The 15,686-nt window shown below is 42.0% G+C and overlaps 2 protein-coding genes across 2 annotated transcripts; one reads left to right on the plus strand and one right to left on the minus strand.

Moving 5' to 3' along the window:
• Positions 1-1,228: 1,228 nt before the first annotated feature.
• Positions 1,229-9,745, plus strand: LOC128757353 (chloride anion exchanger-like). Its single transcript, XM_053862570.1, has 19 exons — positions 1,229-1,356; positions 1,437-1,576; positions 2,854-2,964; positions 3,028-3,188; positions 3,271-3,435; positions 6,173-6,325; positions 6,407-6,489; positions 6,694-6,841; positions 7,183-7,296; positions 7,358-7,435; positions 7,524-7,619; positions 7,794-7,900; positions 8,043-8,112; positions 8,179-8,271; positions 8,338-8,433; positions 8,569-8,763; positions 9,306-9,360; positions 9,427-9,539; positions 9,600-9,745. The coding sequence occupies exons 1-19, from the start codon at positions 1,229-1,231 to the stop codon at positions 9,618-9,620; spliced, it is 2,127 nt and encodes a 708-aa protein (XP_053718545.1). The 3' UTR covers positions 9,621-9,745.
• cbll1 (Cbl proto-oncogene-like 1, E3 ubiquitin protein ligase) lies at positions 7,964-15,590 on the minus strand. The gene is made up of 7 exons (XM_053862571.1): positions 15,408-15,590; positions 14,915-15,043; positions 13,046-13,210; positions 11,967-12,046; positions 11,662-11,745; positions 11,515-11,588; positions 7,964-11,185 (listed from the first exon to the last, which is right to left on the minus strand). The coding sequence occupies exons 2-7, from the start codon at positions 14,949-14,951 to the stop codon at positions 10,189-10,191; spliced, it is 1,437 nt and encodes a 478-aa protein (XP_053718546.1). The 5' UTR covers positions 14,952-15,043; positions 15,408-15,590; the 3' UTR covers positions 7,964-10,188.
• Between the last annotated feature and the right edge of the window lie 96 nt (positions 15,591-15,686).

The raw sequence follows: 15,686 nt of genomic DNA on the forward strand, positions 1-15,686 counted from the left end.
TCAACACCTCAGTGGGGATTGAAACAATGTCCTTGTTGCTACCCAGTCATTTTTAGTACATGCGGTGGACTCAAAATTAAATTGAAATTTAACCTCTCAGGTCACGCCCCAACTCCATCCACACATGTGCAGGTTACACTTTGTTTTTCATTGTCATGGTAGTTTGTATGTTAAAATGTTGATCAACTAGACAGATTTCAGAGCATCTTGTAGTGAGACGACAACATCAGAGCCATTTCAGTGAGAAAAAAGGGTGGAAGGAATGCAAGCACATGTAAAGACACAAAGACTTATGCTACACAATAGCTCCTGAATGAAAAAAGAACAGGACAGAACATACTGTTCAAATTTTGAGAATGAATCAAGTCTACACGCTATATGAACAATAAAGTCTCCAGCATCATATGACATGGGATGTATACTAGTTATCATATAATTATCATTGATGACAACATTGTAAATAACAATTGTTCACAAAAACGGTCAAAACAACTTTCCATACAAAGTTTAGTTATTACTCCATTCATCATCATTCCTCTGTCAAATTTCAAAAAGCAAAACTCGACAAAAGCCTGGGTAATAAGGGGTTAAAGAGGGCCAAAGAAATTATAACATCCAAGTTTTCAAGACTGTTTAAAAGCCAGCAGAAGTTAGAACTGTCAACAATTTTGCTGGACTCTACGTCTGTTTTCAAACTTCCAAGAGTCTTAAAAAAAACAATAGTTCTGTTCGACCCACAACTTGTAATGGGTTTAAAACGTTGGCCTTTTGCACGATTGATTCTGAAACACTTGCAAAACTCAATAAGAGAGATTATAGTTTTTTATTTTCTTCCTCAATGTGGTCAAAAGTCACGTTTGTGGCAATACGGTCAGGGAAGGTGACAATTGTGTGTCAGTCAGGAAAGCAATATTGTTGATAAGGAAGTTCATGTTCAGAAACATTCTTTTCCAAAACAGTAATGAAATGCAATTGCATATTTTATGCACTTTATATGATGTTTCGTTCTCCATCCCCATTGTTTTCTGAAGATAATTAAAATTATACAGTGCTGTCAGTCTTCCACTTCTGACGTTAATGATTGATGAGTCGGGAGATAAAGGGCAAGAGGAAGATATTGATCTCAGATCAGCAGATTAGAAAAACTCACACCTCCGATGTCAAAGGTTCTTTTGGGTCGGCTCTTTTGGTAACTTGGCACTTTCGTGGTGGCTTGCGGCGTGTGAGGATGGCGGCGCTGAGGAAACAGTATATGGTGGCCAGACCTGTGTATTCTGACGACAGCTTGGCTGAGGAGCATGAAAAAATCTACATTCAGCACAAAACTACTCGTGCTCATCTTATTCAGTACTTCAGGTGAGTGTGTTTGATATTTTAATAGTTTCATAATCTCAAGGCGCAAAGTTAAGTGCTTTTTTTTGGGGGGGGGGGTCCAGGTGTGATGCTACGCGGGTCAAGAACGCAGCGCTGTCCCTGTTTCCTATCATTGGGTGGATGAGAAACTATAAAGTTCGACAATGGCTGCTGGGCGACATCGTCTCAGGGATCAGCACTGGTATGGTGGCCATCATGCAAGGTGAGGAAAAAAACTCGCTCTGGATCTGTTCAAGTTTGCTCTTTTGCAATGAGGACTCAACCATTAAATAACTGACAAAAAATTCAAATTTGTACATTTAAAACTTTAGCATGTTGAAAAGAAAACAGTTTTCGATAAATGTATAACGTTTTATGCATTTGTTCACAACATGCAAGTAAATAATAAACTAAACATTAAAACACATAAGCATAATATAATGCAATGAGATGTAAAACTTTTCAAGTCTGAGGCAGGTTGAAGGGTAGAAATGTCATTGATAAAGCGAGATATAAGTTTATCTGTGTGATGATGACAGGGACAATGGGATTTAAAATAGTCCTTGAATGGGAGTACACAACGAGGTGGTCAAATCTGTGTGTTAAAAAGGGGTCGCAAACAAACACGCAGATTTAAAGCATATGACAAGGATTAACGCAGAAGTAAAAGGTGATGGAAAGGGATGTGAACCCATGTCAATGACCAGATAAAATGCATGTGTGTAATGTCACTAACCTGTTGACATTTATTTATCAGTTCGTCTTTTAAACCAGGCCTTTTCTTCAAAATGTCCAGTAATGGTTCGTGAAAAGTTAAAAGAATCACCTCATTTGATTTCAAACTAAAACAAAACAAAAAAACCTTGGACAGGTGAACTGGCAAGGATGAAATAAACAGCTTTGGTGATACTCAGTGATATCTGATGATCCATCTCTTTTTCATTTACATAACCGAGGGTTTGAAGAGGATGATAACAGGCCAAAGGTGCGAGACGAAAGATAGCGTCTTAATGAGAGTCAATTCAATTCCTATAATAACACATCACGCGAGCGCTATTGACTTGGGCCAGTGAACTGAAGGAAAAACACTTTGAGCAGATGAGAACTTGTACTTTTTCTAGATGAGATACACACACCTGCTCACACACAAAGTCCTCTGAGCAAAGGAGCTGCCATTGAATGACACGCTTATACTGTACACAATGTGCAAAATGACCTCTGTCGAAAAGAATCACGACCAATTTTATTTCCGTCCGGAATGAGTTGATGACAGAGTTGTAATTGTAGGAGGTGATAAGTTGGATTTTATCTGGAAAAGCCGTGGTTTGAACTAAAGTGAATAATAGAACTCAAAATATCCACAAAGCAGGAGAACAAGACAGAATCAGGAGGAAACTTGTACTTGTACTTAATGTGAGATTTGGCTTTGCGCGTTGAAGTAGCCCCAGTTAATACGCAGCTACGTTCACACAAAGATATGAAATGCCGTCTCTCCTCCAGGTCTTGCCTTCGCCCTGCTCGCATCGCTGCCCCCCAGCTACGGCCTCTACACCGCTTTCTTTCCCATGATCCCCTACTTCTTCCTGGGAACCTCCAGACACATCTCTATTGGTATGTAATGCAGAATTATCCACGTTGATACCTGCAAGTGGTTGAAGTGGTGCTTTTCTGCAGGCGCTTTCCCCGTCTTGAGCTTGATGGTGGGAGCCGTGGTGGACCGTCTGGTCGTTGACAAGGATCCAAAGGCCAACATCCCCGCCCTCGATGGCCTGACTCCAGAGGAGCAGAGCGTGATGGTGGCGTACTCTGTAACCTTCCTAATGGGCATCTACCAGGTACCGTACACTGAAGTTTCACACCTAACTTGGTGCAATCCTCATCACAGAGGTTAACTTTAAAAAATGTCCCTGCGTCCAGCTGGCCTTGGGGATACTACAGGTGGGCTTCATTGTCATTTACCTCTCGGACACTCTGGTATCAGGATTTACAACCGCGGCAGCAGTTCACATCGTGGTGTCCCAGCTCAAGTTTGTGTTGGGTCTGGAAGTTCCGGGCCTCAACGGCCCATTCGCCATCATCTATGTAAGTTCTTATTTTCTCTTCAGATAGTGACTCATTCAAAGGCAGGGTACTCCAGCTAAACAAGCAACAGCATAAGACATTTTACAGTTTGAGTTATGTAATGGCATATATCAGGTCAACCTGTGGCACCCTAGCCAAATGGGGCGCTTCACCCAGTTTCATTCAGCTCTTCTTCAACTGAGCCACGCCGCGGAGCAACAAAAACCACCCCCCATTCAATGCTAATATGAGTCACAGTCCTATGACTTGGATTGTTTCACTTTGTCATGACCTAAACTAAACCTATGGCAAGTGTTTTGTGTATTATTAATCGTTGATCACCATGAAGTCCGTTAAATTCAGTGGAGCGAAGAGTCAAGAGTCATGAGCCGCTCCAGTCGGCAGCGTCGCTCCCACGCACACATTGTGGCCATATGAGCCACGTAAAAAACAAAAAACAAATAAAATAAATGGCACATTTCTATCTGTGTTGCTTGATATTTCAAACAGGATCACGGTAAAATGCATTTATTTTGAAAATAAATGCACTACTGAGACGCGCCTGATGCAAACAGGCAACCTTGTGAAACAAGGGGATGTGCTTTAACCACTGTGCTGCTGCAAAGTCACACGACTAAGCTGTTCAGGTGAGCCTGACAGCCTTGTTTGCCAACATACCAACATATTTGTAAGATGTGTCTCTTTGCAGCAACTCAGTAAAAAACATGGCGCTTAGCCTCTGACTGGTTGGCCACCCTTGGCATATATAATGATTAAAACATGCCTGGTTAATGGATGACCCAAACTAAATATACCGTAAGTGGAGCTTCTTCACTTCCAGCTCCAGGCACCAGGTCAGTTTGATTTTATGTCTTCCTGCTGCTTGTGTTTCCTCTTCCAGTCACGAAACATGAATCGCCCATTGGTCAGACTGTAGGAGAGATTGTCTGGCTGTATACTGTGACAGACCAGCGTTTTGTGCCACCTGTCGTACTGAGAGTAAACATATGGATAGCCTGTTGGAATTTTCAGTATGGATGTCACCAACATTACAGAAATCAAAACATCAATTGAAGATAGTCTTTTTTTTATCCGTGCTTTTCATGATCTGCCAGGTATTTTCAGATATTTCCAATTGAGTACTTAGTCAGTGCATGTTCTGGGGATCTCTTCTCTGGAATGTTGACTCCTCATAATATGGTGGTACAGTATGGAAAGAGAAATTATGGTTTTCACTCAGCTACATAACTCTGCAACCAGTTTGCAATACCGTGAATGGATCAGCCCATTGGTGTAGTTTAGTACTCCATCCTCTCCGCTGTGGTGAGGTTGCTGACTCAAAATGTCACTGGCATGGCGACTTTGGCGCGAACAAGGGTCCTTTGCTGGTTCGCTCCCTGCACCCTGGCAGCCTCACACAAGGCAAAAACATCATTTTATATTTGCTTGATGATGGAATGGTGACCTGTCCGGTGTGTCCCGCACCCTCCAAGTGGCTAAGAATAACTACAAAAGCAAAGTGAATAATACCATGGGCAGTTTTCATAAACATAGACCCATAATGTACAACTGTCATTTTAGATTCTTTTTTAACTCTGATATTTAACCTGATATGAACACTTTGGCAACCCACTAATGGGATCTGCAAGGAAACCATCGCAATAAAAAAACAGCACAAAATTAGTTTAAAGTCATCATTATTTCCTGATGGGGTAATGTTTAACTGCCTCCGTTCAGGAAACAAGGTGTTCAAACTGCAAACAAAACAAACAGATTGGTGAGATGATTTAAAACACATACCACTAGGGAAATGTGACTTTGAGTCATAGTTGACCAAAATAGGCCAAGCGTTCCTCCTGTGCTTATCTTTTCACTTGCCTTCTGACTTTATTTTGACAGTAGCATCCGCAATGAGGCAGTTAAAGCTACAATTTTACAATAGTGGCAATAAAAAGTCAAATAAAAAGGAATCGAAGTTTCAGGAATATCAGATGATCTGTGATCCAAGGTTGACTGACAGAGCATAGTCCAGACCACGTACTAGTAGTATTCTTGAAAGTATTTTATAATTTTTCAGACTAAACTGGAACATTTTTAGTTCACTAAAGTAAACTTTCAAATACAGTATACAGTAAGTGTCCAAGAAATATACAACTAATGTACTAAGTACATACGTCTTATCCACATTTCAATTTGTCAATGTATATTTAAAGTTAATATCATTTATAAGCAAAACCTGTGTCATCACTCAAGGGTGTACACGTTCACCTCCACGACATACACTGTTGGTCATGTGCCTAACCCCGAGTACATCACTGACTATTGTCTACATATGACTATACATGTTACCCATGGTTGAACGCAGAGGGTCACACTCACAGAGACAAACAATGATTTAGTAATTCAATGGAAGCAATAATAAACAACTGTGAGAACAAAATTATATCTCAGCTAAAGATCTGACATTGATAACAAATGTCTGTTTTCTAGTCCCATTCATCCTTTCCCATGATCCTTTGCACTGTTTGCTTGTGGAAGGCCTCAATAATATACTTGAAATCCCTAAAAAAAAGGAGTATACTTGAAGTTAATTTTATTAAATATACTATATAGTGTTAGTATAAGTATACTTCAGTGCGCTACATTTAAGTATTTCAAATGTAAACTGCAAGTTTGCTTACTCGGTTTTAGTATAAAATAAGTATACTCATAGTACACTTGAATAAACCAAGGGCACTTTTCTTTTTTTTCTGTCTAGACACTGATAGAGATTTTCAAGAAGATCACCTCCACTAACATCTGCGACCTGGTGATGTCCATCGTGATCATGCTGGTGGTGTTTGTATTCAAGGAACTGAATGACAGATTCAAGGCCAAGCTGCCGGTTCCTATCCCTATAGAGGCTTTGGTGGTGAGTTGACTACAAACCAGTGTCACCAGTAATTTGAGCCTTGCTCTTACATCTGTTTGTTTTCTAACGTCATTAACACAGACAATCGTCGCCACTGGTATCTCATATGGATTCAACTTCAAGGAGACATTTAAAGTGGAGATAGTAGGGAAAATGGTTCAAGGGTAAGCTACACACAGACGCAGCACCAGCAGTAGCGTTTCGACAAATATAAAGCAGAATCTAAAAGACGTTCACCAAGTGGCATCAGAGGCCCTTATACTAGTGCTGCCACTGCAAACTGTTCCACAAAAGGAAGAGTTTGTTCCCGCTAAGGGAGCACAGCATTTGGCGATTGGTTGAAATGTGTGCTCTTTTGCCATCTGCAGATATGAGTCACCAGTTGCTCCCAATGTGCAACTGTTCCAGGAGATCGCCGTGGAGGCTTTCCCCATCGCTATTGTGGGGTTTGCTGTTGCGTTCTCTGTAGCCAAAGTCTACTCCATCAAACATGACTACGCCATTGATGGTAACCAGGTGGGTTTAACTGATCGCTATGCTGGCTTGCATGGAATTCAAGTAAAGAGGTTGGATGTCTGATAAGCACAGGGCGTTTTCTTAAGAGGGGTCATGATTAGATGTGTGCATTTTAAGTATTTAAGCCTTCGCTGCAGTTAGAATGTAGCGTCTCTGGTGGTTCTACTCATCAAAAAGGTCCCATTCTTCTTCTTCGTGAAGTGGCCAGGGGAACTGCTAAAGCCAGACATAAATTAAAGTGATAGTACTATTGCCTTCTGCTGATGACCGAATGACCCAAGCATGTTAGAATGTGAGGAAATTCAAATTTCATCCTGACTTCTGACCTGCTGTGAACACAGGAGCTCATTGCTTTTGGAGTGAGTAACATATTTGGAGCGAGCTTCAAGTCGTTCGCGGCCAGCACAGCGTTGTCCAGGACGGCAGTCCAGGAGAGCTCTGGAGGGAAAACTCAGGTCAGAACCTTGACTCGACTCCATTGTTGCAACTCATTTTGCTCATTGTTCTTCTGTATAGATCGCAGGTTTAATATCTGCCATGATGGCCATGATAGTGACGTTGGCACTGGGCTTCCTGCTGGAGCCGCTTCCTAAGGTGAGTCCTGTCTCACACAGTCCCACGAGAGAACCATCTAAAGTTCCTATGGAACAAGATTATTTTGTGGGTTCTTTTTGGACTGCAGTCTGTCCTCGGCGCCTTGGTCCTTGTCAACCTGAAGGGAATGTTGATGCAGTTCAGAGAAATATCGTACCTGTGGCGGCGAGATATACCTGAATGTGTAAGTCCAGCAACCCCCAGCACCCTCCTAAAAAGTCCTATATCATGCATGTTGTTTACTTCTCTCCGAACTCTGATGAATCTTTTGTCATTAACACAAGCCTACTAGTGTTTAATCCAAATATTCCTCTTTATATTTCAAGAAAAAAACTCAGTAAAACTGTTTCTCCATCAGGTGGTGTGGGTGGGCACATGTTTGGCTGCCATCCTGCTGGGACTGGATCTGGGTCTGGCGGTGGGCCTCGGTGTGGAGCTTCTCACAGTCATCTTCAGGACTCAATTGTAATTGTTGTCTCACTGCATTCAAATCAGGCGACTGATGTATTTATATTTTTGTGCGTGAATCCTGTTAGCAGTCTCAGCCAGCAAAAATAATACTCCTCTCGATTGCCCTCCCATAACAGTCTTGTGTTTGTCTCTCCAGTCCACGTTGTTCCGTCTTGGCTAACATCCCGAGGACAGACCTCTACAGAGATCAGAAGGAGTATCGGAATGTAAGACAGGTCTCACTTAACTTAACTTAAAGTGAGGGCGTTTGATTTCATCATGCCTTTTCTCAGATTTCTCAAACAGCAGGAGTGAAAATCTTCAGGATCCCGTCGCCCATCTATTTCGCCAACATAGAGTTTTTCAAGAACAAGCTTGTGGAAGCTGTACGTACAGGCCGCGTGATTCCGATGACGTGTGAGCTGTGTAAACATTTTTGATTGTCTTAAAAGGTTGGTTTCAACCCTATGAGAGTTCTGAGGAAAAGAAGCAAAGCGCTTGAGAAACTGAAGAAACTTTGGAAGAAAACAGATGATGACATCACAGAGGTGAGAAAATCAAGTCTGAAGGGTAAAATCCAAACTTCCAACAATGTCACTTGGACTTACACTGAATCCTGTCTGAAGCCTCGTAGTAACTAATACTGTGAGGTTTTGAAAGGTTTTTGTCTGTGCATCTGTCAGACAGGCATAAGGAAGTTCTTCAAAAGAACGAGCAACAAAGGGAAGTCAGAGAAACCCAGTCTTCCCACAATTCAGGACTGGAACGCTGAGTTGCCAGCAGGCATCATTGTTCCCAAAGTGGATCTCCATAGCCTGATTCTGGACTTCGCTGCTGTCTCTTTCCTGGACATTTCAGCTCTTAAGGGTCTTAAAACGGTAAGATACCAACTGCCAGGTGGTGTTTTGAGAAGCCAGCATTTTCATGTCAGAGGCTTTTTCCACAAAGCGCTCGAGATCACTGAAAATGTGCTCCTGAACACTGCCATAAGTGGTGTCCATAGCTGGTATGTGGACAGCATATCTTCAGCATCTCCATCACATCAAGAGCACTCAGCTACACCAGCAGCAAAAACAAAAACTTTTAATGCTATTTTTTTCTGAAATGTAGGTATTTCCATTAATGGTCTTTATAGCTCAGCCGTCTGAGACATCTTGAATAGATGACACTTAAGAAGACTTGGGCTACAGGACATGTCTTGATCTGAGGTGTAGTGGCAGACAAGACTAAAAGGAGCGTGAACATGCCACAAAAGTGAACCCAACTTTGAATGACCATAAGTAAATGGGTAGACAGACAGATGGTTTAGGCTTCTTGAACTTTAAACAAACCAAATAAAAGTTGTCACGCCAATGATATGTTCATCAAACAGAAGCACTGACAGAACAGACAAATTTACTACTTGTCCTCTCCTCTACAGACAATTAAAGAGTTTATGCGAGTGGGCGTGGACGTTTATATCGCATCATGTGATGGTGAGTTTTCAGATCAAGTGGCTTGAAAATATATTACAAATATTTCATATTTTATTTGTTCCTCAGCCGTGGTGTTGGAGAGACTACACAGCTGCTCTTTCTTCGACGAGGAGATCCTCACCTCCATGTTTTACCCCACCGTTCATGATGCCATGCTACATGTGACAACAGAAAGAGAAGTGCGACAATTTGAAAGTAAATTGACCCTGCCAACTTCACTAACGCTTTGTTTTCTGTAGATGACGGCAACAAGACTGTAGAAAGGCAACAACTGTTAAGCATCAAATATGATGAAGACCAGTGATCTTCGGACCTTTGGAGAAAATTACTTTGCTGCATTGTTTTGTGGTTGTACAGAGTTTGTATTTGTGTGGTGTGTTATTAAAGTGTGAGTTATTATTCTTGCATTAATGTTTCTAAATATACTTAGAATGAAAATGTTGGTTTTAGTGTAGCATTCTCAGTAAAAACCTCCTTTAATTAAATCGCTCTTCTGTTTGATTCTGAGCAAGAAACCACAAGACCAAGGACATGAGATTTACCCTGACAGGACATGAAACTACCACAGTTTTATATCAGAAATTTACTCTCCTTGTCACATGGTTCCAACATCAAACTTCAAATAAGCATTAAAATTTATTGAGTCGACGCCTTGATGAGTTCAGAACATACAGGTGAGATCAGCGAACATATATACAGAAATATTTACTGTAAGCTATTAAAAAAAAAAGTCAATAACTAACATGTGCAACACGACACATTCGGCAGTTTGAAGTTTCTCCTACGTCCCAGAACCTCTTATAAGAACCACAGCAGGTACGACCACTGTTACTGGTAGTGATAGCGATACCGGCTCTGGTCTGGGTGGTGGGGTCCTGGCATCTGTCCTTGGGGTGGTGGTCCCTGCATACGGGGAGGTGGCCCTCTTGGAGCAGGCCACATCCCAGGACTGAGGCCTCCAGGCTGGTTGAATGGGGGGCTGAGTGTGCCTTTGTCCTCCGCGAACTGAGGCATAGAGTTAGGGTTGTAGTGATGAGGTGGAGGGGCGCTGACAGGTGGGGGTCCGCTGTGTTGCGGGGGAGGCCCAGGTGGTGGGTGGCTCATGTACGGGGGCATCTGGCCCATAAGGTGTCCAGGTGGAGGGGTGATTGGTGGAGGAGCTGTGGACATGGGAGGAGGAGCCTGGTTGTAGACCAAGTGTGGATTCCCAGTGGAGCCTGGATGCTGCATGGGGTGGCTGATCGGTGGAGGAGGAGGTGGGGGTGGTCCAAAATGCTGCTGGGGTGGCGCCATCATGTGGTGAGGGTGTGTCACGACCGGGGGAGCACCTGGATACTCTGGCCGGTGGTGAGGGGGCTGAGCAGGAAGGGGGCCTGGAGGGTGGGGGTCCCTTGAGGCGGAGTCATCATGGATAGGCACAGTGATGAGGTTACTGTGTTTACGAGTCGTCACAGTGGAAATGCGGAAAGTTTCAGGACCAAGACCTGAATTGGGGGGAGGTCCGTCATGAGACGGCGGTGGTTGGCTGTATGGGTCGTGGCCGCCATGCTGCATGGGGTTGGGCATATGGATGTGGTTCTTGGATATGTGAGGAGGAGGGACTCGGAACCGTTCGGGGACCTCTGACACAGGGGGCAGGTGCAACGGCTCTTGTCGGCTGGAGGACTTGGCTGCCCTCATGTGGCGGTGGTTGACGTGGGCCTGCAGGTCACGCTGGGAGAGGTAGGTGCGTTTGCATCCCGGAACAACGCTGCACATGTAGAGGGAACCACGGTGGCACTGCTCGATGCGCTGGACCGGGTCGGTGCAGTTGTACAGGGTCAAACTGCACACGTGGAAACAGTCAGAATGAGGACTATTATATGAAATGGACAAACATGCCTTCCATGGTAGAACGCAGGATTAATACAGACCACTTATTCACTCATGTTCTTCAGCTATCTTGCTTCAAAAGTGCACAACCAAGTTAAAATCTATCCAGTGGTCAATGTTTACTGTACAAACAATCACTCCTGGTGGCTACAGGAGCAGAAGAATCAGAACCTCAACACAGTGTTCCTAATGTAAACCTTCTTTTACCACAAATTAAGAAGGAAATCTTCAAGAAAGATCACTCACCCCAACACTGTCAGTGAAAGCATTGTAAGAACTCACCCGGGGCACATTTTATCTCCCTTCTTCTCGTGAAGCAGCGCACACTCGTAACAGAATACGTGTTTGCAGGGAATCTGCGTACAGCCGGGCAGAGTGTTATTAGACCACCAGTGTTCCTCACTTTCTTGGTGCAAGCAAGTGACCTACCATTCGTCCATACAGGTGGATAGGAAGTCCACATTTGTCACAGAAGTGAATCGGTACTTCATCGCGTTCCCCAATCAAATTCAACTGCAAACCAAACACCCAAAGCAAGTTTACCTCAAGCTACAAATCGGCAGATGTAACAATCATGTCAGACAATACTTTAACTCCAATGAAGACATTATATTAGGGAACACGTACCAACTAACAATGACTACTATTAGCAGCATACTGGGCAGTAATTAATCAATAACTTTTTTTATGATTAAATTCAACAGGAGTCACCGTTGGTTATGCATGATTCGTACCTTGAAGTCCCAGAACATTGGCTGGGGGAACCTCCTCTGACCAAGGTCGAACCTGTCTTCCTGCTTGAAGCCAAATGTATCTAAACAAGACGACACAATTGAACAACTGTTCATACGTGAAAAGCCAAAAAAAAAAAAAAGTTCGTTCAAACTTGTTAAATTAAAATGAACAGAAAACGTCCGTTTGAAAATCAAGACCCGGGCATAGAGGGGTGGACAAACCCCGATGCAGGTTTCTGTTCCGATCGTTCCAATTGATCAAGCACACACAGTTAATGGAATGAGGTTTTGGCTGAAACAAGCAACACCAGACTGATAATCAGTTAATAACGCTCCTATGAAACCTGGTCGATGAAAAGGCATCTTCTTGATTGGTTGGAATAAAAAACAGTTTTTCTTCCAGTAAAAATCAGTTTGCCCACCCCTGGTCTAATATGTGAAAATATAAATGACAAATAAGACACAAATTTAACACACTCACTCTCAAGATGACTCAGTGATTTCAGTGGGAAGTCTGCAGTGTGGAGTCTTCACTTATATCATCCATAAACCTGAGCCTACAGTGCAATTTCATATCATACATCTACATGAAAGAACCTTGAGGGAGCGTCACCAAACTTTTCCTTTCACAACCATAACACAGAGATTGGTTTTACTACTATTTTGTAGTACTATTACAAATGATTACAATTTGTAATAATTTGAAATACTTGTATTTACTTGACAAAAAACTAGGGGTGAATGAGCAGAACGTCTGCACGGTGTAATCTTTCACAATCTTATATTGTCACATCATACTACCCGTTTCGGAGGATTAAGTGGCATTTATAATTTCATAAGGTGATAACAATCTGACAGTTGCACTAGACCCTCGAAAGGTTATTCAAATAACTGAAATACTTTGATTCATGTTCTATAGCACAGACTAATTCTGTCAAATATCCACAGAATAATCCAGAGAAACACTAAAACAAGAATGCAATGATGTTTGTTCCTCATCTGTGAACGTGTCTTTCTTTACCAGCCAACAAAACAGGTGCGTTCATGACATGAATTGCTTGGGTGAGAGATAAACTCACTATCGTCCACTGAGTCATTTTTCACCGGCCTGCCAGTGGGTCTTTGGACACGTGGCGGTGGTTTACTTCTCAAAGGCTGCTTGGAAAGGAGCTTTATGGGGATGCGTCTGCGGACATCCGGCCCACCCAGAGTCCCGGAGCAATCGCTTCCTTGAAGGTCATTGTCTATTAAGAGAAAAATAAATTATGCATTACAAAACTTGTTGAAAAGACAATGTACACAGGGGTGATACTAACACTGACGAATAGTAAAAGAAATTAAATTAAAGAGTCTTACTATTGATTTATAAATGCCTTTCAAGGGAGCTGTTCAACTCAATACATTAACTCTGACATGTTTGCTTAAAGCCTGGAAACTTTTAGAGACAAATGAATAATGCAAAACAGAAGAACCTTCACTAATCCACGAGGATGAAGTTAAGTTCACTCATCACATATGTTTATTATGATGTCACCAGGCTCTGGCCACAGTGAATGACATAACTTTTCTTAGTTTCTTAGTCACTGGTGACATTCTTCCTCATGTCTGAAGCAACAATGAAATGATGATGATGGCTGGGCATCATCATTGTTGTTGTTGTTGTTTAAGGACAGGACTGTGAAGCGGAGGCAACCTTCACCACTACTCCCGCACGGCTTCTACAACTATTTCCATATATTTTTTTATTTTTTTTATTTTTAGATTCACGCTACCTTTGTCACAGTGTTTTGCTGCATGACATGCTTGTGGACAGTCATTGTCATTCCGTCACTACTTGCAGAGAAAGCATTCACTCTCTGTAATCCTATATGCATTAAAATCTTCATCAGAGGATGAAATTCCTCTTCAGAATCTGAGTCAGTCAAATTCCCTCTCTTGTTCTCTGTCATGCTCTACAGCTTCTGTCATTTCTTCAACCAGGAGCCGGTTTTCAGTCTCTATAGACTCCACAAATGTTGCTCAGAATGAGGTAACAGGTGTCTGCCATCTGCACGTGTAAAGCAGTAGCAGCATCAGGCTACATATTTGCAGCTAGGCTTGTTTTAATGAAGCCATTTTACAACAGTGGTGCCTGAGGAAAAAAGAGGGACACTTTACACATCTACTTAAGTAATAGCTAGTTAATTCACAAAGGACATCTAAATGACAGAGACGTGCAGGGGAGGACAGGAAATGCACCTGTCGACCAATCTAAATGGCACACACAACACGAGAACTAGGTAACATATCAACAATGATCAGATTCACATTTACTTACATATTTTGGGAGAAATGAGAAAGACCACCGGCATTAATCGAATTGAATAAAATTTTATCACAGACCAACCACGAATCTTGTGACAGTCTCACGGCTGTTCTGGTGAATGAGAATTGCTATAGGAAGTTTATTTAAAATTTGTTGAATAGCGCAACGCTGCGCTATACTTTGTGCATGTACAATAACTCCAATGCATATCAACAACAAAACCCCCACCATATATGTGCCAGCACTTGTGAGCTAAAAAGGCAACACTTCTGTCAGCTACTCCAGCGTCTTAGCTTAGCCCGCAGTCAGTTAGCATCCAAACACAGTGGGAGCGTGCGGATCTGCAATCGAATAACTCGTGCAATCAACATGGGAAAGGCACGAAAGTTTACACAGTTTATGAAGGAAATGAAAGATTTGAAGCTTCACGTCAACTTTAGGCGGACACAAGCGAGCGCTAGTCACCGTTAAGCTAACCCGGCCCACGTTAGCAGCAGTGCTCGGTTTAGCTCATTCTGGATCATAAACCTAATATATATTAGAGGGAAGCGACGTCACCAGTTATAAACAAACTGTTCAATGGCGAAATAGGAGGTGAAATGTTTCAGTAATTATGTGTAGTAACTACTAAAAATTCACTTACCGCTTTGGTCCATGATCCAGCGAGTGGCGCTATGCATTGTGGGATAGCCGGGGGCAAGGACGGAGTAGGGAAGGAAGTTCGAAGAGGAAGGAGGCTTTCCTCTAATACCACCCCAACTGAGAACATTGACTGAATCATGACAAAACAAAACGAGCATTAATGCTATTCTACCAAGCATATTTTAATCCGGCATTATTCCGTACATTCATAATGTATGTAACCTCCTCTCCTCATAAGGGTCCGAATTATTATTTATTGATCATTATTATTAACTATGGCTTTGTGTTATATATTTACACTTTTTGGTGGAAATTAAAAAATGCGTCAGGACACCTCCAAGCTGTTTTATTTGTTTCATTATTTTTAAGGCCACATCATCCTTGCTGGGGGTCAAAAAAGTAGATCAAACAATATTTTCATACAGTGAAAAGGGGATTTTATATATATATATATATATATACGACCTTAAAATAGAAAAATAGAATGTACTCACAATCTTATCATTGTTCATTATTTTTAAGAAAAGGTTTTTTCGCTCCGCATTCCTGTCTAGCAGCATTAAGAGATGAAAATGTAGTTCCAACAACAACAAAAATCTATCCAAAATATATTCATTATGGAATAACACGGCAAACTGTGACAATTTATTGGATATATTGTTCTCACTGTAGATAAAAGACAGGTTTGACAACGTCAAACTGAAAGAATAAAGCATAAAAGTTGAGTAAAGGAGACCAGGTTAGCTGACCGACTTAAATGAAGTCTACAATAT

Source organism: Synchiropus splendidus, chromosome 4 (genome assembly GCF_027744825.2).
Source record: "Synchiropus splendidus isolate RoL2022-P1 chromosome 4, RoL_Sspl_1.0, whole genome shotgun sequence".
In the NCBI taxonomy this organism is placed as follows: Eukaryota; Metazoa; Chordata; class Actinopteri; order Syngnathiformes; family Callionymidae; genus Synchiropus; species Synchiropus splendidus.

Excerpts from the sequence above, each read along its gene's own strand:
- LOC128757353 (XM_053862570.1), top strand. The coding sequence starts at position 1,229 with ATGGCGGCGCTGAGGAAACAGTATATGGTGGCCAGACCTGTGTATTCT. Across the intron at positions 2,965-3,027 it reads CTCCAGACACATCTCTATTG|GCGCTTTCCCCGTCTTGAGC; the intron begins GTATGTAATGCA and ends GCTTTTCTGCAG. Across the intron at positions 9,361-9,426 it reads TTATATCGCATCATGTGATG|CCGTGGTGTTGGAGAGACTA; the intron begins GTGAGTTTTCAG and ends TTTGTTCCTCAG.
- cbll1 (XM_053862571.1), bottom strand. The coding sequence starts at position 14,951 with ATGCATAGCGCCACTCGCTGGATCATGGACCAAAGCG. Across the intron at positions 13,211-14,914 it reads CTGGATCATGGACCAAAGCG|ACAATGACCTTCAAGGAAGC; the intron begins GTAAGTGAATTT and ends TTCTCTTAATAG. Across the intron at positions 11,746-11,966 it reads CAATGTTCTGGGACTTCAAG|TTGAATTTGATTGGGGAACG; the intron begins GTACGAATCATG and ends TTTGGTTTGCAG.